The 24274-nt window shown below is 44.7% G+C and overlaps 1 protein-coding gene across 1 annotated transcript in view; it reads left to right on the top strand.

The window, feature by feature from the left end:
- The window catches only part of bmp1a (bone morphogenetic protein 1a), a 137538-nt gene that overhangs the window by 21862 nt on the left and 91402 nt on the right, over positions 1–24274 (top strand). The window contains exon 2 of the mRNA XM_078565710.1: positions 11631–11741. Coding sequence (XP_078421836.1) covers positions 11631–11741 — 111 coding nt within the window. The remainder of the gene's footprint in view (positions 1–11630; positions 11742–24274) is intronic.

Genomic DNA, 24274 nt, shown 5'->3' with positions numbered 1-24274 from the left:
TCCTGCTCCTATTTATGTAAGCTCTTATCCCAAAGATGGCACTTCCTCAGGACTGTACTGGAGCGTCAGCCCTAATTATTATAAAACTCTCAGGACTAGGACTTGAACCTATAAGCTTCTGACTTAGAGGCTATCTATTTATCCATCTTATTCAGCCACCCATCAATTGAAAAGAGCCAATGGAAATACATTTCCCATTGATCCTGGCAGCAGTGAAGACCCAACACTGCCATCCCGATGTCTCTAGATGCCCAGTATTGCTTCATGCTGCCAATCCCCCTTTTAGGCTTTGTCAAGTGAAAACAATGACTCCTTTTCAAAAGTTGGCAGCAAAGAATGAGTAACAGGCGATTGACACCATGCTAATGTTTCTCAGACAACGCAATTTACTGGAAGAGCTGGCGCATTGTCCTTCTCCAAGTGCTGGGCAGTAGCAGCAGCGGCATGCACCCACCACGAGTGTATTGCAAATTATTTGGTTTTACAATTGAGCCACGCAAGGATTTGCACTCTTCCAATCACGGCCACGGTTGAGTTGGGGGGTGAACTGTGTGCATGCACGCTCACAGGTGATTGCAGGCACATGGAGGTCTCGTATGTTTCACCTGCCAGTGGCATCTCAGGTTGGCAGGGCTGAAGTTTTGCCTTGCCAGGGGTACCTCACTGTTTGGTGGTGTGGCTAGCCGGGTGGGGGGAGGGGTGGGACATGGTGTGGGAGGAGAATGAGGGGCTTTTATCGGTATTGGGCTGGAGCAGCACATGCTATCTTTAGGCAGTGAGCCGGACTCATTTCAGTCTTCTTTTCCGTGCTGTCTGCCGTTTGGCTTCAACAGGTTGTTATAAATGGCAGTATTTTTTTTATACGGAACAAGGTGTATCTGGTGCAGAATAAGTGTTGAACCAATTTACACAGGGGCTCACAGAGGATGTGGGGAGCTGACAGCAATGTGGGATGTGGCACCATACGAATTTGCTATGGTCACATCCCCATAGACTGTGGGTTACCAAATTTGATGAAGCTTAGTCCATTTGAATCTGTTAACCTAATGGGTCGTTTTGTAGAGGCAGAAACTTTCATCACATTTTAAAAGTGCTTGAAGTGCTGTAACCTACAGGGCTAGGTACCAAGAACTGGAAAATGGGATTAGAGCTGGGTAGCTCTTTTGCAGCCAGTACAGACACAATGGGCCAAATTGTCGCTTCCTGCAATGTAACCTTCCTTTGTTTCTATCTCCTCTCCTTCACTCTCCTCTGTGAACATATTTTTGGATAATTTTGACGTCGCTCCCATCATCTCACTGACAGTCTTTTCTATCCCCTACCATTTTCTGTTTATAAGTAAGTTCAAAAGTCTTCAGTTCATAAGTCTTTTAAACCATTTACTTTCTCTGTCTGATGAGTGTCTTTATTCTCTCCCTGTCCCCCTATCCCCATCTCTCAGTCATCAAACAGTCATTCCCCTATGCTTTCTCTTTGAAATGCTGTTCGAGTTATTGTATATTTCCAACGTTTTCGGTTTTTATTTCACGTGTTCAGCATTAGCAGTTTTTTTCTTGTACGCATTTTTTTCGTATACATTCATGGAATGTAGGGGCCATTGCCAAGGCCAGCATTTTTTGCCCATCCCTAATTTCTCTTGAGAAGGTGATGGTGAGTTGCCTTCTTGAACCCCTGCAGTCTGTGTGGTGTAGATTGGGCCTAGGATACTATTCAGAGGAACTCCTACAGAAATGTCCTGGAGCTCTGATATGCCTCCAACAACCACTACCATCTTCCCTAATGCTAGGTATGACTCCAACCAGTTGCGAGTTTTCCCCCTTATTCCCATTGACTTCAATTTTGCTAGGGCTCCTTGATGCCACACTTGGTCAAATGCTGCCTTGATGTCAAGGGCAGTCACTCTCACCTCATCCTTGGCAGTCAGCTCTTTTGTCCATGTTTGGACCAAGGCAGTAATGAGGCCTGGAGCCAAGTGGTCCTGGTGCAACCTAAACTGAACATCCAAGAGTGGCAAGTCAGTGCAGCTTGATAGCACTGTCAACGATCTCTTCCATCATTTTGCTGATGATCAAGGGTAAACTGATGGGGCGGTAATTGGCCAGATTGGATTTGTCCTGCCTTTTGTGGACAGTACATAGTGGACAATTTTCCACATTGCTGGTGTTGTAGTTGTACTGGAACAGCTTTGCTGGAGGTGCATTTAGTTCAGGAGCACCAGCACTACCCCAGCACTACAGCCGGGATGTTGTCGGGGCCCATAATACACTGTACAAATCTCTGGTGCAGTAGGCAGCCATTGGTAGCTGAGGGATAGTTTAGCTTTTCCCTCCATCAGATGTCTCCCATTCCTCTTTCTCCTTCCCTGAAGACAATCGCTATCCTCTTGTACCTTGCTCAAGTTGCCATTTCATCGTGAGTGATTTCTACTGAAGTAACAAAAGTGTTGAAAGAACACAGCTGCCACTCAGAACAGAACTATCACTGTTCGCTGTATCAGTAACACGGAGTGACCAGAAAGAATCTCCCCATCCCACTCCCATTAAAAAGAATATATTGAATTTGATACGTAACCACACATCTTTTATTTGTTTACCCTGGGAGTGAGATTAATTCAGCTTCGTTGCATCAGATGTTTTGGGAAGAGTGACAGTTCTCTGGCTACGGTTTGCACTGCTTCTGTCATTGTAAAAATTCCAAAGTGTTTTGGCTCATAAGGAAGTATATATATTATACTTTTGTGTATCAGCCACAATTCTGTGGAACGTTTTCAAGGAGAAATACAGAACAGATTGGTGTGATGAAAGAAAGAATAGAGGCCCTTAACTCCCTTCCAGAATAGGAATTACACAACACAGGACTCTTAGGGACAAGGCAAGTCTTCTTCCCAAAAGTCTTATCTCTTTATAATGGATTATCCCCACCATATCCCTCAATCTCACCTATCTACCTTCTCAGTACATCCCTTAACCAGCTACCCACTGCTCCCTAAATCCCTTCATCCCACTTTCTCTCCTTATTCCTCAATCCCACCTACCCATCTTCTCTCCATATTGCTCAGTGTGGTTGCCTCTTAAATGCCCTCTGAACAAGGGCAATTAGGGATGGGCAATAAATGCTTGCCTAGCCAGTGATGCCCACATCCCGTGAACGAATAATAAAAAAAAATCTTTATTGTCATGTCTTTCAACCTGAGCTTCTACCTTCTCACCATATTTCTAAATTTTAAAAATTCTTTTATGGGATGTGGGTGTTGCTGGCAAGGCCAGCATTTGTTGCCCATCCCTAATTGCCCTCAAGAAGGTGGTGCTGAGCCATTTTCTTGAATCGCTGCAGTCCGTGTCGTGTAGGTACACCCACAATGTGTTATGAAGGGAGTGATGTTGTAAGAGACAACAGTCTCTTATGTCTGGAACCTTATCAAATGCCTTCTGGAAGTCCCTACATATATCCATAGACTTTTCCATCTACTACTTTAGCTACTTCTCAAAATAATCGATTGCGTTCATTAGACATGGCCTACCCTTTTGACCCGTCAAAAATGAAGGAACAGTGATATAGCTCCATGTCAGGATGGTGTGTGGCTTAGAGGAGAACTTGCAAGTGGTGATATTTCCATTTTTCTGCTACCCTTGCCCTTCTCCTCGAGTCTGTAATACAGGTGGTCCTGTCTTGTGAGCCTAGGCCCCTTCTGAAAGATAAAAACTATGGTACAGCAATGCTAACCTGGTGACCCACATGGTGGATGATTACCAATCAGCTTCTAATATGGGATCAATGCCAATTTAAAGCGATTAGGCTTCATGTAAAATATCATAAGGTTATGTTGTAAATTAATTGTTTCAGACTCACGAAGTTGCCTTCCCTTTCAACACACTGTTAACATCCACTGGCTCTGGGTGATGTTTGGGGATCTGTGTTCAAATTGTGACTGCTAGTGTAGGGACTGCATGTGCGCTTCTTGGGTTTGGCTTTTCTCCGTGCACTTTGAACCTGATAGAAGATTGAAGTTGAACAAACAGGTTCAGAATTCCTGAACATATTTTGCACAATCTATATCCTAATTCCGTCCACTCACCTTGCCTCCATATCTCAGATTTAGAATTATTAATCTATCTGCTTCTCTTTGTAATTTTACATTCCTGTCTAACAGGATTTACTGTGCCACCAATCTTTGTCATCAGCAAATTTGGATCTGTGAATCTCGATCACATGACTAAGTGATGAATAAATATAGTGACTATAAACAGCACATTTGCTTGTGGGACACCACTAGTCACTTCATCCAATTCCTGTGCAAACCCTATTCTGTCTTCTGCCGGCTAACCAATCTTTTAACCAATTCATTAATTTGCTTTCAATTCCATGAGCTTTAATTTTAGATAAAAATCTCTTACGGAGTTAGGATATAGAGCAGCCATGATCTAGTTGAATAGTGGAATAGACTCGAGGAGCTGAATGGCCTACTCCTGTTCCTTTGTTCCCATTGAATGGTGATCAGGAGTGACAATGCTGACTGACCTTCCACTCCTTAGCCCAAAGGAGCTGAAGTGCCTTTGTTGGCATTCCCAGTAGAGAGAAGCTAACTCGGCACAGGCCAAGAAGCAAGTTTTCTGCGATCTTGGAACCTCAGGGTTGTGTTTTTTTTTTATTCGTTCATGGGCCAGCATTTATTGCCCATTCCTAATTGCCCTTGAGAAGTTGGTGGTGAGGTGCTGTCTTGAACTATTGCAACCCCTGTGGTGTAAGTACACCCATAGCACGGTTAGGGAGGGAGTTCAAGGATTTTGACCCAGTGACAGTGAAGGAGCGGCAATATATTTCCAAGTCAGGAGGGTTTGTGGCTTGGAGGGGAACTTGCAGCTGGTGGTGTTCCCATGCATCTGCTGCCCTTACCCTTCTAGATGGTAGAGGGCACAGGTTTGGAAGGTGCTGTCTAAGGAGGCTTGGTGAGTTGCTGCAGTGTATCGTGTAGATGGTACACATTGCTGCGTCTAGGCACTGGTAGTGTTGGGAGTGAATGTTTAAGGAGATGGGGTGCCAGTCAATTGGGCTGTTTTGTCCTGGATGGTGTCAAGTTTCTTGAGTGTTGTTGGAGTTGCAGTCCTCCAGGCAAGTGGAGAGTATTCCATTACACCCCTGACTTGTGCCTTAGTAGATGGTGGACAGGCTTTGGGGAGTCAGGAGGTCAGTTACTCACCTCAGGATTCCTAGCCTCTGACCTGCTCTTGTAACCACAGTATTTATATGGCTAGATCAGTTCAATTTCTGGTCATCCAGATGTTGAGAGTGGGTGATTCAGTGCTGGTAATGCCATTGAACACCAAGTGGCAATGGTTAGATTCTCTTTTGTTGGAGATGGTAATTGCCTGGCACTTATGTGGTGCGAACATTACTTGTCACTTGTCAGCCCAAGCCTGGATATTGTCCAGGTCTTGCTGCATTTGGACATGGACTGCTTTAGTATCTGAGGAGTCGCGAATGGTGCTGGACATTGTGCAATCAGCGAGCATCCCCACTTCTGACCTTATGATGGAAGGAAGGTCACTGATGAAGCAGCTGAAGATGGTTGGGGCGAGGACACTACCCTGAGGAACTCCTGTAGTGATGTCCTGGAGCTGAGATGATTGACATCCGATAACCACAACTGCCTTCCTTTGTGCTAGATATGACTCCAACCAGCGGAGAGTTTTCCCCCTAATTTCCATTGACCCCAGTTTTGCTCAGTCTCCTTGATGCCACACTCGGTCAAATGCTGCCTTGATGTCACGGGTAGTCACTCTCACCTCTTCTTTGGAGTTCAGCTCTTTTGACCTAGCTTGGCTAGGGGCACGGCAAGTTCTGGAGCACAAGTCTTCAGTACTATTGCCAGAATATTTTCAGGACCCATAGCCTTTGCAATATCCAGTGCCTTCAGCCATTTATTGATATCACATGGAGTGAATTGAATTGGCTGAAGACTTGCAACTGTGATGCAGGGAAGCTCTGGAGGAGGCCGAGATGGATCATCCACTCGGCACTTCTGGCTGAAGATTGTAGCAAATGCTTCAGCCTTATCTTTTGCTCCCCCATCATTGAGGATGGGGATATTTGTGGAGCCGCCTCCTCCAGTGAGTTGTTTAATTGCCCACCACTGTTCACGACTGGACGTGGCAGAACTGCAGAGCTTAGATCTGATCCATCGGTTGCGTAATCGCATAGCTCCATCTCTTCCTGCTTATGCTATTTGGCACGCAAGTAGTCCTGTGTTGTAGCTTCACCAGGTTGACACCTCATTTTTAGATGCTGCGCCTGGCATGCCCTCCGGCACTCTTCATTGAACCAGGGTTGATCCTTTGGTGTGATGGTAATGGTAGATTGGGGGATATGCCAGGCCTTGAAGCTACAGATTGTGATTGAGTACAATTCTGCTGCTGCTGATGGCCCAGAGTGCCTTATGGTTGCTCAGTCTTGAATTGCTAGATTGTTCGAAATCTATCCCATTTAGCATGGTGGTAGCATGTTGGAGAGTATCCTAAATGTGGAATTGAAGTTCTCCCACCTAGAGTATATTCTGCGCCCATGCCACTCTCAGCGACTCCTCCAAGTGGTGTTCAACATGGAAGAGCACTGATTCATCAGCTGAGGCGGGGACAGTATGTGGTAATTAACAGGAGGTTTTCTTGCATATGTTTGACCTGGAGCCATGAGACTTCATGGGGTCCAGAGTCGATGTTGAGGACTCCCAGGGCAACTCTCTCCCAACTGTATACCGCCGTGCCGCCACCGCTGCTGGGTCTGTCCTGCTGGTGGGACAGGACGTACCCAGGGAAGGTGATGGTGGTGTCTGGGACATTAACTGTAAGGTATTATTCCGTAGGTATGACTATATCAGGCTGTTGCTTGACTAGTCTATGAGACAACTCTCCCAATTTTGGCACAAGCCCCCAGATGTTAGTAAGGAGGACTTTGCAGGGTCAACAGGGCTGAGATTGCCCTTGTTATGGCCATCAAGGGAGCTACGTAAATTTTACTAATAAAATTGTGCAGATGGGGATATAGTTCAGAAAAAAAACCTTCTCTCTCTACAGCTTTTCTGTGACTTTTAATTACAGATTTCTCACAAAACATGCATGAAAACATTCTTTTAAATGGTCAGTGCATTTTGTTTAATTCATGGCCCGGTTTTGATTTGGAGACCACAGTATGTTTTAGGCCTACGCTCCCTTTTGACAAGGTTCTAGTGCTCCTCCCGTATTCACTGAATTACAGAAGGAAGGATTAAACAGTCTGGGGTACAAAGATTTGAAAACAATTCATTTACATCTATAGCTTATGGGAATCTACATTCCACAGTCTGTGTTCCTCAGCCAAGCTATTATATGTTCTGCTTTAATGATCTCCTTCATTTTTCATTCCTTGAGTTCAAATCCCACTATGGCAACTAGGGGAATTTAAATTTAGTTGATTAAATAAATCTGAAATTAAAAAGCTAGCATCAGTGATGGTGTCTGAAACTACCTCATTGTTGTAAAAACCCATTTGGTGCATGAATGTCCTTTAAGCAAAGATACCTACTGTCCATACCCAGCCTACACCTGGCTCCAGACCTTCAGCAATGTGGCTGACTCTTAACTGCCCTCTGAAATGAGCCACTCAATAGCTGTGAATTCCCATGAATAAAAAATGAGTTTCTACGTCTATACTGTATCTATCAGGATGTGAATGTCGCTGGCTAGGCCAGCATTTATTGCCCCTACCTAATTTCCCTTGAGAAGGTGGCCATGAGCCGCCACCTTGAGTTGCTGTAGCCCATGTGGCATAGGTACACCCACACTGCTGTTAGGAAGGGAGTTCCAGAGATTGTGACAGTGAAGGAACGACGATATAGTTCCAAGTCAGGATGGTGTGTGGTTTGGAGGAGAACTTGTGACTGGTGAAGTTCCCATGCGTCTGCTGCCCTTGTCCTTCTAGGTGGTAGAGGTCATGGCTTTGGAAGCTGCTATGGAAGGAGCCTTAGCAAGTTGCTGCAGTGCATCTTGTAGATAGTGCACATTGCAGCCACTGCACATTGGTGGTGGAAGGAGTGAATGTTTAAGGTGGTGGGTGGGGTGCCAATCAAGCAGGTTTCTGTGTCCTGGATGGTGTCGATCAGAATTCCCAGCCACTGACCTGCTGTTGTAGCCACAGTATTTATATGGCTGGTTTAGTTGAGTAACTGCCAGGAGGTTAACAGTGGGGGATTTGGTGATGGTAAAGCCATTGAATGATAAGGGAAGATGGCTGGATTCTCTCTTGTTGGAGATGGTCATTTCCTGGTACTTGTGTGGCATGAATGTCACTTGCCACTTATCAGCCTAAGCCTGAATGTTGTCCAAGTCTTGTTGCTGTCAGGCATGGACTGCTTCAGTATCTGAGGAGTTGCAAATGGAACGGAATGCTGTGCAATCATCAGTATTATGCCCACTTCAGATCTTATGGAGGGAAAGTCATTGATGAAGCAGCTGAAGATAGTTGGGCCTAGGACACTACCTAGGACTCTACCCTGAGGCACTCCTGCAGCGATATCCTGGCTGGGATGGTTGGTCTCCAACAGCTACAACCATCTTCTTTTGTGCTAGGTCTGACTCCAACCAGTGGAGGGATTCCCATTCATTTCAATTTTGCTAGGGCTTCTTGATGCTGCACTCAGTGAATTGCTACCTTGATGTCAAGGGCAGTCACTCTCACCTCATCTTTGGAATTCAGCCCTTGTATCCATTTTGGACCAACGCTGTAATGAGGTCTGGAGCCAAATGGAACCCAAACTGAGCGTCAGTGAGCAGCTTATTGGTGTGTAAGTGCCATTTGGTAGCACTGTCAGTGACCCCTTCCATCACTTTGCTGATGATCGAGTGCAGACTGATGGAGTGGCAATTGGCCAGATTGGATTTGCCCTGGTTTTTGTGGACAGGTCTTACTTAGGTAACTGGATATGGCAGGACTGCAGAGCTTAGATCTGACCTGTTGGTTGTGTGCTCGTTTATTTCTGTCTATAGTGCGCTGCTTCTACTGTTTGGCATGTATGCAGTCCTGTGTTGAAGCTTCACCTGATTGGCATCTCATTTTACGTACGCCTGCTGCTGTTCCCTCATGCCGTTCTGAACCCCTCATTGAACCAGGGTTGATTCCCTGGCTTGATGGTAATGGTTGAGTGAGGGATACTCCAGGCCATGAGATTACAGTTTGTAGTGGAAGACAATTCTGCTGCTGCCGATGGCTCACAGTGCCTCAAAGATGCCCAGTTTTGAATTGCTAGATCTGTCCTGAATCTCTCCCACTTTATGGGGTGATAGTGCCACACAGCCACTCACCACCACCTTCTCAAGGGCAGTTAGGGATGGGCAATAAATGCTGGCCCAGCCAGCGATGCCCACATCCTGTGAATGAATTAAAAAAAAGCATGATGGAGTGTGTCCTCAGTGTGGAGACTTGTACAAGAACTGTGTGGTAGTCACTCCTATCACTAATGGGGTAGGATAGATGACTCTGTGTGTGTGTGTGTGTGTGTGTGCATGCATGTGAGTGATTATGCGCATGTCCATTCCCACATTAATCTACCATTGTTTCTTTGAGTCAGATTGTTAATTTAGTATTGCATTAGTGCGGTCTCTCATGTTAGGAATTGAACTAAGATTCAAACTAATTTTGCATTGGAAACTTAGTCTACAGTGGAGACCTTTGCACATTCCACCTGGTCATATATGTTACATTTATGTAATTTTTCTTTGAATTGATGCGATTGTGACACTATAGATTTTTTGTACACAATTTGTCTGTTCCTCACCATCCACTATGGAAGAGTATCTCCCCACCTTCTATCTGTTCTAGCATGTTCGAATATGAGTTATTACAATCCTGGAATTCAGGGATTGTTTCTTTTGATGACACTTCAAAGGAGGGCTTGTGCCCTTTGTTCTGGAATGCGCAAAGTTCAATGCTGTTAATTCCTAATCAGAATTACTAGATGTGGTTGAGAAGAAATGTTGTCTTCAAAATAATTGGCAGCTTAAAGGAAACCCATCACATCAAATTAGAGAAACTAGCTATCGAACTTCGAACCATCTGCAAAACGTTAGTGGCTGGGCAAGTGAAAGCTTCAGGTGTTTTTCAGCTTTGTGTGTGTGGCAAGCCCCTGCTTTGGAAAGCCTCAACACAGCTACCAGCTCTTGGAGGCCATTCAGCCCCTCGAGTCTGCTCTGCCATCCTATTCGATCATGACTGATGTGCATTTCAACTCCATTTTCCTGGCTTTGCCCCTTGTCCTTTCTGTCATATCAGTTGCCATGGAGTGCCCAAGTCTGCCGTAGATCATGAAGACTTAGATACAGATGAGCGTTAAATGTAGATTGGAAGAAAAATACCTTTGAGTAGCAATTCCTTTCTCTTGTTCCTCTTAAACTGTGAATATCTCTTCCTGCAGACACTTTTGTCTTTGCTCATTCATTGTTTAAATCTAATCTCAGCCTGCTATCTTTTACTTTTATTCACCATCTTAGACCTAGTCTCCACTTTGCCCCACAATCTTCATGCTTCTGAAACCCAAGTTTACCGTAATCTAATCACTGCTTCTAGACTTAGCCCAACTTTTCAAGAACACCTTAGATTGTATGGCATGTACAATGTAATTAAAAGTTCACAACGGGAACTAGGGCCAGGCAGGAGGGCTGGGGCGGTGGGTGCTGTGTGAGGGTTTGTTTTTGATGAAGCTTCAAAGGTTGAGAGAGATGCCAAGACAGAGTTCCAGACTGCAGGGCTATAACAAATGAAAATTGTGATGCTGATAATGGAATATGGGGGTGGGGGGGTGGGAACACTCACGGGATCTTGCTGTGCACAAATTGGCTTTCCTGCTTAATAGAGTAAGTACGGCACAGAAGGAGGCCAGTCAGTCCATCATGTCCATGTCTGCTCTCTGTAGATCAATCCAGCCAGTCCCACTCCCTGCTCTATCCCTGTAGCTCTGCAAGTTTATTTCCCTAAAGTGCCCATCCAATTCCCTTTTGAAATTCATTGTCTCTGTTTCCAACACTCTCGTAGGCAGCGAGTTCCAGGTCATTACCACTCACTGTGTAAAAATAAAAGTCCTTCCTTAAATACACTGCACAACCCCCACCCACTCCCCAGGCATCTTTTGTCCAAAACCATAAACCTGTGTCCCCCTAGTCCTTGTACCCTCGTAATGGGAACAGCTTTTCTTTGTCTACCTTATCTAAACCTGTCATCATCTTGTACACCTCTGTCAAATTTTCCCTCAGCCTCACTTGTTAGGTGGTCGAGGAGAGTTTGGAATTGGACCAATCCTCAGTACTGGTGAATTGATTTTAGTTGCTCCTGGCTGTGCGGTTGGGTGGTTTACGCTCTTACGTGAGTGGACTGTGCCAGTAGTATGCCAAGGCTCACAAGGTACAAGGTGAACATTTGGTTTAGCAAATACAAGTCAATGGCCCTGGTTTCTTCATCCTCGTTTTGTTTGTTTACCCCTCACTGCAGCAGTTATGTTTCTTTAATCTATCATCATGACAGAAACTGCTCTCCAATGAGGGGAGTGAGAGAGAGGTACATGCTGCGTGTTTTGACTTTGTTTTCACTGAATTTTCTCTTGCTGTCTGCAGCTGCCTTTCTGGGGGATATTGCACTGGACGAAGAAGACCTGAAATCATTTAAGGTCGACTGGATTGTAGATTTAAAGAAACATAGAATCCAGAAGTTCGGGCATTCTGCAGGTATGCTCATTTCCATTGCTGTTTGAATCATGGTGGCCTTGGATTCTTTCCTATGTAAATACACTGAGAATATTAATAAACTTGCTGAATGGACAAATAATTGCCAACTGAAGTTCAACACACATAAATGTGAGGTTGTACATTTTGATCGGAAGAATAGGGAGCTCACTTATTACTTGGAGGGTGCAAGTCTAGGTGGGGAAGAGGAAAGGGAGGTTGGGGATGGAATGGTAGTTTGTAAGGAGCTGGTTCACAATAAAACAAAAGCCTTGATTTTATATAGCACCCTTCACAACCTCAGGATGCCCCAAAGTGCTTTACAGCCAATGACCTAATTTTGAAGTGTGGTCACTTTTGTAATGGAGGAAACCTGGCAGCCAACTTGCAGATAGCAATGAGATTACCCAAAAGACGCTATCTCTGACATTGCAGCACTCCCTCGGTACTGCACTGGACTGTCAGTGTAGATTTTGTGCCCGAGTCTCTGGAGTGGGATTTGAACCTACAGTATTCTGACTCAGAGTTAACAATGCTAAGAATAATGATAATAATAATACTAAGAATGATCAAAAGGCCCATTCAGCCTGAGATTTGAACCAACTGGTTCTGTTGCACAGAAGTACAGTTTAGAGTTGGTCCAGTAGATGGGTGTAATCTTTTACAGATCAAACTTGGCGTTAGAAGTTGCTTTTAATTTAAATTCAGTTGTAAACTCATCTGATATACAAATAATACCGATCAGCAACCTTCATTAAAAAATCATTTTACTGGTATCTGGCCCTAACTGCAAATGCTTTTGGCAAGCAGATATCAAAGTTGGTCGAGCTGATGAGTTAAGTTGAGCAGTGAAGCAACAATAACTCCCTGCGTTTAAAATAAAAACACACTTTCCTCATCTTTCCTGATTCATTTGACAGTATTTTTAAATCCATGTCCTCTGATTACTGACCCTCCGGCCAATGGAAACAATTTCTCCCTACTTAACCTATCAAAACTCATCATGATGTTGGAAATCTCAATTAAATCTCCCCAATTCAGCAACAAGGAAAACAACCCCAGCTAGTCTCTTCTCTTCATGTAACTGAAGTCCCTCATTCCTGGTGGGTGTGTGTTAAAGTTCACCCAGGGAGTTTGAGTTGCTGTGGCAACATGCACTTTTTCTATGCATGTTGTAGTCTGAAGCTATGGATAGTGATGGTAGAGGCTGCAATGTTCCTTCCATCACATGGCTGACCAGGAATCTCTCCTGCTCTTACCATTGGCACGTGTTGAAACACAACCTGTTTGGCTGCATGATGAACATTCCTTCCTTGGCCGTCAAGTCCTGGGGTGGGACTTGAATCTGGAGATTCTGACTGAGAGGCAGGAACCTACCCACTGCGCCACAAGACCCCCCACCACATCTACCATTCTAGTAGATCTCCTTCGCATCCTGTCCAAAACCCTTGACATCCTTTCTATGCAGCTAACTGATTCAGAGTGGGCAGGATACAGTTTTCTTTCTGGATGAAATTCTCGTCACTGCATGTCTGTGGATGTCTCTGTAAATGAAAAGAAAAAACTGATTTCAGAAGATCACATACCGAGTGCTGGCTGCTCTCAGAAGAATGAGTTCTTTGCTTTGAAAACAAAGTATAGCCCAAGGCTGCAGATGTAATGGTAATTGAATAACATGAAGGAATGTTAAATGACCAGATAATGAGGGGTTGCTTATTGATTGATGGCCACATTTGTGTTTGCACATGTAGGGAAACATTAGGATTAAGTGGGGTTGGTGTAGAGTAGACTGAAACTAGAAGCAGTGAACCAATGTATCTGAGTGTGTATCTGTGTGAGCAGTTTTCCTATTAATACAGCAGGATGAGCACCCTCAGATTGGCCTTAAAAGAAGAGATTTGCAAGGCTACAGGGGAAAAACAGGGGACTGGGACTAGCTTTGTTGCCCTTGCAGAGAGCTGGCACAGACACAATGTGCCAAATGGCCCCCTTCTATGCTGTAACCATTCTATGGTAGTTTATTAAGAAGGTCAACCTGCTGCAATAAATAAAGGGGGGGAATCATTGAAAACAAAAGCAGAGATAGTGAAGTTAGGATATTGGTTGGGCCCCAACTGGAGTATTGTGTCATGTTCTAGGAAGCACATTATCTGAACAGCATTGGAGTTACTGAAAGGACAAAATGAAGATTATTAGGAGGAAGTTAGAATTTTTTTCACACAGTTTTAGAATGTGGAATGCTTCATCGGTTGTTGTCATTGAGACAGAACCTGTAACATCATAACTCACCTCCTTACTACCCAGAGCCTTTCCACCATCTACAAGGCACAAGTCAGGAGTGTGATGGAATACTTTCCACTTGCCTGGATGAGTGCAGCTCCAACAACACAAGAAGCTTGACACCATCCAGGATAAATCAGCCTGCTTGATTGGGACCCCATCCACTTTAAATATTCACTCCATCCACCACTGATGCACAGTGGTAGTAGTGCGCACCATCTATAAGATTACTGCAGCAGCTTGTCAAGGCTCCTTTGACAGAACCTTACAAACACTCAAGTTCTACTACCTAGCAAGACAAGTGCAGCCCTATATCCCTTGATTCTCTGCGAGACCAAAAATCTGTCTATCTCAGCTTTAAATGTATTCAACGATGGAGGATCCACAACCCCCTGGGGTAGAAAATTCCAAAGATTCACAATCCTCTGAGTGAAGAAATTTCTCCTCTCAGACCTAAATGAACCCCTTATCCTGAGATTGTGCCCCGTGTTCTAGATTCCCCAACCAGGGAAACAACCTCTCAATGTCTACCCTGCCAAACCCCTTCAGAATCTTGTATATCTCAATGAGATCACCTCTCATTCTCAAGATCAAACAAAACCTCAGAATCTCAGTGTTAACATGTGCCTTCCCTAATGCCATTTCCAATACTTCGTTTCTTGAAGGAAATCTCCAACTTGCTTGCTGGTAGGATTGCTTCGAGCTCATGTATGACTGAATACGCAGTAACAGCCCCACCAATGCAAGATTTTAAAACCAACTTAAGCTGCATAGTGTGGCCTTTATCTCTCAGTAAACGGGTCACCTGACTAAACGTCCCTGAGGATCCTTAAGCAGTGGTTGGATTTTTTTTTAAGAAGCCAAGTTTTCAGCACAGTGTTTGGAAGTGAATCTCTAAGAAGTATGTCAAATATAAACAGTCATCATGTTGCATTGAGTAGTCTATTTACAGCGTGTTACACAACTCAAGGAATCCAAAATTGCGGGAGAATTGCTTTCATTACCACTGCTCTGCTCTTCGCATTGCACAGTAAACTGGCTGCCCCCCAGTACTGTGACCAAGTGGCTGTTCTTCTGTGAGCCTTGACAATAAGTGGCACGGGCTATACTGTCATGCATCGTTTTACAGCCAAATCCAGAACCTGTTTCCACCTGACATCCAAATCTAGCTGGGATCTCTGGAGGCAGCGCATCAATAGGGACCTTGCTCAATATTTCCCCTTTTTGTTTCCATTTCTAGGCAACTGAGAGCAGTTGTCACAACTCTGGTATCCCCCTATTCCTTCAAGCAACTTTTTAAAAGTCTATATATGGGCTTACTAACCTGTGCTGCTACCTCCAGTGATATGTGCACCTGTGTCCCTAGATGCCTTTGCCCTCCACCCAAACCAACATTTAATGTCACAAAACCTCTTAACTCTTCCAGCTAAAATGCACCACTTCATTTATCTATATGGAAATTCATTCAACTGCACACCTACTCATTATTAATGTCTTCAAATATAACAGGTAACCTACAGAAATGAATATTACAGAAGCAAATCCCATAAGCCTACCAGGTGCTGTAGAAAGAGCAGAGAGAGTAGGCAGATCATTTGGATCCAAGATGGTCAACAAACAATAGAGGAAAAAATATTGCGTTTAGACAGCGCTCACCGGATGTCTCAAAGATCTTTACAGCTTATGATGTACATTAGAGTAGTTGTTGTTGTAATGTAGGAAACGCAGCAGCCAATTTACACCCCGCAAGCTCCCACAAACAAATAATGACCAGATAATCATTTTTTTTCTTTCCTTATTCTTTCTTGAGATGTGGGCGTTGCCAGCAAGGTCAGCATTTGTTGCCCATCCCTAATAGCCCTTAAACTGAGCTGCTTGCTCAGCCATTTCAGAGGGTAGATAAGAGTCAACCATACTGCCGTGGGTCTGGAATCGCATGTAGACCAGACCAGGCAAGATATCAGAATTCCTTCCCTAAAGGACATTGGACCAGGTGGGTTTTTACGAGAATCGATGATAGTTGTCATGGTCACCAATACCGATACTAGCTTTATACTCCAGATTTATTAACTGAATTCAAATTCCACCGTCTGCCAAGGTGTCCCAGAACGTTAGCTGGGTTTCTGGATTGCTAGTCCAGCCACATTACCACTACACCACCCTGATAATCCCCCTGCTCTTCTTTGAAATTGTGGCATGCATCATTTACATCCACCCAAGCAGGCAGACGATGCCTCTGCTGAATGTCTCACCTGAGACACAGCACCTCTGACAGTGTAGTACTCCCTCACTGTAGTGTCAGCTCAAGTCCTGGAGTAGGACATGAACCCAGAACCTTGCAAGTGTACTACCAACTGACTCACTGATGACACACTTCAATAGGAGGAATCTGGAGCTCTGGAACCTAAGTATTCAGAAGAGGGGGTTGAGAGGAGATTTGATTGAGGTATTCAAAATCATGAGCAGTCTGAAGAGAGTGGATAGGGGAAACTGTTCCCATTCAGAACCAAAGGACACTAATTTAAGGTGATTGGCAAAAGAACCAGAGGCAATATGAGGAAAGACTTGTTTACGCAGCGGATAGTTAGGATCTGGAATTCACTGCCTGAGAGAGTGGTGGAGGTAGGTTCAATTGTGACTTCCAAAAGAGAATTGGATTATTATCTGAAGAAAGGAAAAGGCAGGAGAATGGGACTAGCTGACTTGATCTTGCAGAGAGCCAGTACAGACACCAGGGGCCAAATGGCCTCTTGTGCTTGGTTGCCATTCTATGATTCTATTGCTACTAACTTAAACTAGTGTCACCATACGCATACCCCTGTGGTGTAACTTTAAGTTGTCAGTCACAGAGTTTACATCACTCAGTTATAGATTTCTAAAAATGTTGTGATCTGTGGATGCCACATAACAGGCTCTGGCATTATGAAGACTCTTTTGTGACCGAGAGAAGTTGGCGGTGGATTTAACTGAATGGTACATAATTGTCTGCAATATTCAAGTGAGTTTGTCAATTTTTGTGTAACTTACTACTTAAACAAGAAACTGCTGGAGATTCCAAGGCCATGAATCATTCTTTTCCTAATTCATGCATTTAAGGAGAAATTAGGTAAGCAAATGAGGGAGAAGGCAATAGAGGTTATGCTAGCAGAGTTAGATAAGGAAGGATGGGAGGAGGCTCGAGTGGAGCATAAACAGCCGAATAGCCTGTTTCTGTGTTGTATTCATGCATCAATTTGGTAATTGAGCGGCAATTAGCCTGCCTCTCCATAGTCCAACTATCAACTGCATTGTTGGATGTGTAGCTAGCTCTATTTAATTGTGCAACTTGAGGTCAGTGAAGGATCAACTGGTGCTGGCAACTGAAGCTTGCAGATTGGCGGGTGCTCGTGAATTCAAGATGACAGGCCGAATGAATGGAGTGCCCCTTTGTTTTTTTTGATATTCAGAAATCAGGATGTTAAAGGTAGTTTAAGAAATTGAGCATTCACTTAGTACTTTTTAGTTTTTGACCTAGAGCCAGGGCTACTTAAAAAAAAAACCCTTTCCATCTGAATTGGAAGCATAGGGAGATAGCCATCTGTCTCCCTAGCTATCTCCCAATTTCCAGAATACTCAATTTTGTTCTCTCTCTTTCTCTGGCGCATATACCTGCGGAAAACTGGCAAGATGCATTGGCCGAGCTTTCAGGCTGGACTGGCTGATGTAGCAATTAATGGGATAAAGTTTGCACACACACTGGAGCACTGAGTCGAAGCCAGGTATTCCAGGAAGGTGACTGGGGTCAAAAGTCTACACATTCCTCAATGATGCATTCATTAACATGCTCAGAAATGTTCTATGTCCGTTCCGAAGCTGTGTGCAAACAGAGCAACAGCCAGGGCCGCAGCCTCTGTAGAGCTCAGAGATCCACAATGATACAAGAATTAGGAGCAGGAGTAGGCCCCTCAAACATGTTCCACCATTCAATAAGATCGTGACTGATTTGGTTGTGGTCTCAAGTTCACTTTCCTGTCTGCCCCTATAACCCTTGACTCCCTTGTCGATCAAAAATCTATCTAACTCAGCCTTGAAGAAATTCAGTGACTCCACTGCTCTCTCTGGAACAGAATTCCACAAACTAACAACCCTCTGAGAGGAAAACAAAATCATCTTAGTCTTAAATGCAAGACCCCTAATTTATAAATGTGTCTCCTCATTCTAGACCCACCAAAAGGGAAACATCCTCTCACCATCCACCCTGTCAAGTACTCTCGGATCTTATAATAAGATCTTTCAATAAGATCACCTCTCATTCTTCTAAACTCCAACGAGTATAGGTCCCACCTGCTCAACCTTTCCTCATAAAACAACCCTTGCATCTCAGGAATTGGTCAAGTGAACCTTTTCTGAACTGTTTCTAATGCAATTATACCCTTTCTTAAGTAAGGAGACCAAAAGCACACGCAAGTACTCCAGATGCGGTCTGAGGCCCTGCATAGCTGTAGCAACACTTCCCTACTTTTTCCCCTTGCAATAAATGCTGACGTTAATCACCAGGACTTGCTGCTAAGCTTGAGTCCCCATCTTGTGATCCAAGAGATGAGGGTACTGTTGGGGTGAAAGGATTTGAAATATGTTGAGCTGCAGTATGGTGGGTCCTGTCTGGTACTGTTGTGGCAGCACAGGAATTGCTAGATGAGAAAGACCAAAATCTAGTTCTCCTTAACCATGCTGGTAGTAGTGTGATAACTTGTTGGCTAAACCTAGCAATGAAGCTGGACAGAGAAAGATTTTGCCCTTAAATGGAATGGTAATTGAGGTAGAGAGCAGATAACCATTATTTAAAGTTGGGGTGGGGAAGGAAGGCTGAATAGGCAGAGAACACCAGGTAGACTCCTGTGCCATTCTTTGTAAAATTTATAACTGCATAGAAGGATTTCGTATTCATCCATCAAAGTGAATGTAAGTGTCATTATCTAAAATGGAACTCAATGGCTAGTTGGTGATAATGTTGAAACCAATGAAGTGGTCTGAGTTATTACATGTAGCCTCTGGCTGGACTGTCACACAGGATCACGACAAGAGAAGCATACTGTGCGGTAAAGGGCAGCCTTCATCATTTGAACTCTGAATGGCTTCACAAACCTTGTGTCGATTGGCTTCAGTTAAGGATAATTGAATTATAGCTGGTTAACTGGGCCTGGGCCTATATTCTCCAGAGTTTAGAAGAATGAGAGGTGATCTCATTGAAACATAGAGGATTCTTACTGGGCTCGACAGGGTAGATGCGGGATGCTTCCGCTGGCTGGTGGGGTGGTGGGAGTCTCTAGAACCAGGGGGCACAGTCTCAGAATAAGAGGCAGGCCATTTCGGACTGAGATGAGGAGAAATTTCTTTACTCATAGGGTGGTAAATCTTTAGAATTCTCGATCCCAGAGGGCTGTGGAGACCCAGTCATTAAATGTATTCAAGACAGAGATCAATAGTTTTCTAGATATTAAAGATATCAAGGGCATAGTGTTGGATAGTGTGGGAAAGCAGCAGGCTTGAAGGGCCAAATGGTCCTATTTCCTGTGTTCCTATGTTAACGTTAAATGACTATTGAGAGGAGCCCCTCTTGAGAAAGGATTTACAAGTGGAAGCCTGAGGCCTTCTCTGCAAGGAGAGAGGGAAGATTAGGAGAAAGGTTAGTCAAGGCCAGGCTTGAGTATCGCATAGCAGCCAGCCCAAGAGTGTCAGCCATGGATCAGTGGTAATTCAGTCACGTGAGTCAGAAGTTTGTGTTTCAAGTTCCGATCTGGAGACTTCAGCACAAAAGTTTTCAGTGATTTCCCCAGTGCAGTACTGAGGGAATGCTGCACTGTCAAACGGGCAATACTGAGGGAGTGCTGCACTTTCAGAAAGGCAATATAGAGGGAGCACTGCACTGTTGGAGGGGCAATACTGAGGGAGTGCTGTACTTTTGGAGGGCCAATACTGAGGGATCGCACTGTTGTCGGAGGATTAGTACTGAGGGAGTGCTGCACCGTCAGAGGGGCAATAAGAGGAAATGTTGCACTGTCGGAGTGGTAGTACTGAGGGAGTGCTACACTGTTGGAGGGGCAGTACTGAGGGAGCGCTGCACTGTTGGAGGGGCAGTACTGAGGGAGCACTGCAGTTGGAGGGGCAGTACTGAGGGAGCACTGCACTGTTGGAGGGGCAGTACTGAGGGAGCGCTGCACTGTTGGAGGGGCAGTACTGAGAGAGCGCTGCACTGTTGGAGGGGCAGTACTGAGGGAGCACTGCACTGTTGAAGGGGCAGTACTGAGGGAGTGCTGCACTGTTGAAGCTCTTTTTGGGGGTGTGGGGGGCATTTAACCGAGACCCCGTCTGCCGTTTCAGCCAGGTGTAAGAGATCGCATGGCACTATTTAGAAGAAGAGGAGGGGAGTTCTTACCTGTGACATGGGGTCAATGTTTATCCCTTAACCCCACATGACTATCGTCATTATCGTGTTGTTGGAGCTTGCTGTCTGCAAATTGGCTCCATGACAACAGTGACTGCACTTCAAAAGTACTTCATTGGGTTCAGATTTTTTTTTTATTCTTTCACAGGACCTCGGAGTTGCTGGCAAGGCTAGCAGTTTTGAGTTGCTGGATTAGTTTGAAATCTATCCCATTTAGCACAGTGGTAGTGCCATATAACTCAATGGAGCGTGTCCTCAAAGTGAAGACGGGACTTCGTCACTACAAGGCTTATATTGCGGTCCTACTGATGTTGTCATGGACAGGTGTATCTGTGACAGGTACATTGGTGAGGACTAGGTCAAGTACGTTTTTCCCTCTTGTTAGTTCCCTCACCACCTTGACTCGGCCAGCTTAGTCAGTAATGGTGCTACCAAGCCACTCTTGGTAATGGCCATTGAAGTCCCCGACCCAGAGTACATTGTGTGTCATTGTCACCCTCAGCACTTTATGCAAGTGGTGTTCAACGTGGAGAAGAGCAACTGATCCATCAGCTGAGGGGGGGTGGGTGGTGCTGTGTGGGGTAATCAATGGGAGGTTTCCTTGCTCATGTTTGATGACATGAGACTTCAGAGTCAGTGTTGAGGACTCCCAGGGCAACTCCCTACTGACTGTATGCAGTGACCCCTGTAGGCCTGTCCTGTTGGTGGTACCTTAAATCTGTAAGGTATGATTCTGTGAGTATGACTATGTCAGGCTGTTGCTTGGCTAGACTGTGGGACAACCCAAGCCCCCAGATGTTAGTAAGGAGAACCTCGCAAGGTCAACAGGGCTGGGTGTACTTTTGTTGTTTCCGATGCCGGGTAGTCCGTCCAGTTTCATTCCTTATTGACTTTTCTGACTTGTCAACCACATCTGGAGTCACATATAATAAGGATGACACATTTCCTTTGGTTAATGAACCGGATGTTAATTGATGGTAGGTTGGCTAGCTTTATAATTCCAGATTTTAATTAACTGAATTTAAATTCCACCAGTTGCCATGGTAGGATTTGAACCATGTCTCCAGAGCATTAGCCTGGGCCTCTAGATTACAGGTGCAGTGACATTGCCACTATGCTACCGCCATTCCCATGATGGCTGTGAGAGGCACTACGTATGCAAGTATTTCTTCATTGCAGAGGTCTGGGAATGAGTGTACTGCCATCACTCATGCCAGATTAAAAGCTTTTATTGTGAGAGAGAGAGAGTCAGTGGATTCTGTATTTTTGGGAGCTTCCCATTTAAGCCAGTTATTTAGTTTTGGCAAGCAACGCAATTACTTGCGTTGATGCTGTTTATCACAGTGACCAAAATTACATCAATATCTCCTTGGAGTGCTGTGACCACAGGTTGGTAAAATATCAGCACTGTCCACTCTATCTATTCCACAGCATGTGAAAGAGATTGGTGCTGGTGCTTTTCACAAAGATTCGTGACAACAGTGCTCTCATTGATACAGACCATGAACAGGACAAAATCTTAAGGTGCTGCATGAAAAGGGGAGTGGAAAGCAGCCTGAACAGGATTCGAGAGAAGCTTTAGGGGGACTGAATTAACATGTGGATCGTGAGATAGGTTTTGAGAAGGCTTTACAAGATGTAAGAGGTGGAAGGATTTTGTAAGAGAATTCTAGAGCCTAAGGAGCCCAATAATTGAGTCAGTTCATGAGGAAAGATCTTCTCACTTCTATTCTCTTTATTTCATTTTGTGCTGCAGAATCTTGAGAGTTGAGTTGCCAAATACAGTGGTGCCTTGTTGACTTTGAGGTGAACAACATCTGGTTCACGAATGTCCTTCAGGGAAGGAAATCCACCATCCTTAGCCCGCCTGGCCTACATGTGACTCCAGATCCACAGCAATGTGATTGACTCTGAGCTGCCATCTGAAATGACCGAGCGTGCCTTCTCGAGGGGAATTGGGGATGGACAACAGCAACAAACAGTGACAGTCACCACCCTCTGAATGAATTTAAAAATGATGTAGCGCCTTTCATGTAATAAAACGTAGCAAGGTGCTTCACAGGAGAGTTAAAAAACAAAATATGACAATGAGCTGCAGAAGGCGACATTAGGCCTGATGACTAAAAGCTTGATCAACGAGTTAGCTTTTCAGCATGTTAAAGGAGGAAAGCGAGGTAGAGATGTAGGGAGGGAATTCTAGAACTTAGGCCCATGACGACTGAAGGCTGAGCCACCAATGGTGGAGCAATTAAAATCGAGAATGCTCAAGAGGCCAGAATTGGAGGAGAGGCCAGAATTGCAGGTATCTGAAATGGAGGGGGTCTAGAGAGGACTCACAGGTCTGACTCCTGGAAATAGAGGACTACAATGACTACACTTCGAAATTACTACAATTCTGAGACTGTGAAAGGATCTATAGAAATGCAAGCCTTTCCTCCGTTCTTGGTTGAGAAGGGCCAATACAATAAATACTTGCATTTCTATAGCAGCTTTTCCATAGTGGAAAGCATTGGAATCAGTTGAGAACCAGTTGGGTGTCGCAGTGTCAGAGAGTCATTACAGCGCAGAAAGACACCATTCTGCCCGAGTCCATGCTGGCTCTCGGCAGGGCAATGCAGTCAATCCCATTCCCCTGCTCTAACCCCGTAGCCCTGCAAGTTTATTTCCCTCAAGTGGCCATCCAATTTCCTTTTGAAATCATTGATTGTCTCCGCTCCCACAACACTTGTAGGTGGCAAGTTCCAGGACTCCAGGAGTGGCAGTGCCCCTGGATGAGTGAGGCAGAAGTGGGTTGAATGGCCTCTCTTCTCTGTATATAAGTTGTGACCTTGTGAAAGCTCCATGTCTGCTTTCCCATGAAGGATGGCTTCGTGGCAGAGATACCCCTGGGATACACCACAGGATGAGTCACTGCCTTCAGAGTAGCAGGGCAGGAAGTAGGACAAAAGCAAAAGCCCTTTAACTGTAACCTTCTATAGCTAAAGGGAAGAAATGATGAGGCCCCAGCAGACAGCTTCTAATATTTTCCCCACCACAACCCGTCTGATGCTTTTTGTCTCTTCTATTTAACTCCCTGTGGGCTGTAGACCCTGAGTCAACTGTGGGTTGCAGCCAGATTGTCTATTGTTTCCCGCAGCTGATTCTATTGGCTGCACACTGTTAGGTATGTCACTTGGGAATTGGAGACCGTCAGTGGGGTCATGCTGTTACCTGGTGGGTCCCTACTTACTCATCTTCGTATGCGAACACTCAAACAGCCTGTGTGGAGCACAGCAAGCCTGCAGTTGTTTGAAAAGACAGCAATTCTGCAATTAGAGCCTTTTCCAATAAGTAAATACCCCATTTGTCTCTTTGGAGGGGGCTTGCCAGTGTAATTGATACTTTATATAGCCTGCAAGTGTATTTAATTAAACCTGTGTGGATGTTATTTGAATGAAGGAATTAGCTACTAATTACAGCTGCAGAGATGTAACACTATAAAGTAGTTCTTGAGGATGCTTAGTGTGTTGTTAGGTTCTATGGGTGGAATTTTGGGGCCGTAAAGTACGGCGAACTGTTCAAAAATCCATTGAATTTGGCAGGACTGTAAAATCTCGCTGGCGTAAAATTCCACCCTATGTAATTGAAATTATCCCAGGTACTTGTCGTGGCTTGCCTCAGAAGGACGATGTGCTACTTTGCTGTGAGGAGCTGGCTTAGATTTGATTTAGCCTTAAAATGAGCAGACTCCTCAGATTCGGAAGCAATCCTTGCCCACATTGCAGTGCATCCTGGGCAACATTCAGGCTAGGGCTGATAGGTGGCAAGAGACACTTTGGCCACACAAGTGCCA

This window comes from Cetorhinus maximus, chromosome 20 (assembly GCF_964194155.1).
Source record: "Cetorhinus maximus chromosome 20, sCetMax3.hap1.1, whole genome shotgun sequence".
In the NCBI taxonomy this organism is placed as follows: Eukaryota; Metazoa; Chordata; class Chondrichthyes; order Lamniformes; family Cetorhinidae; genus Cetorhinus; species Cetorhinus maximus.
This window is presented reverse-complemented; position numbering and strand designations above follow the sequence as displayed.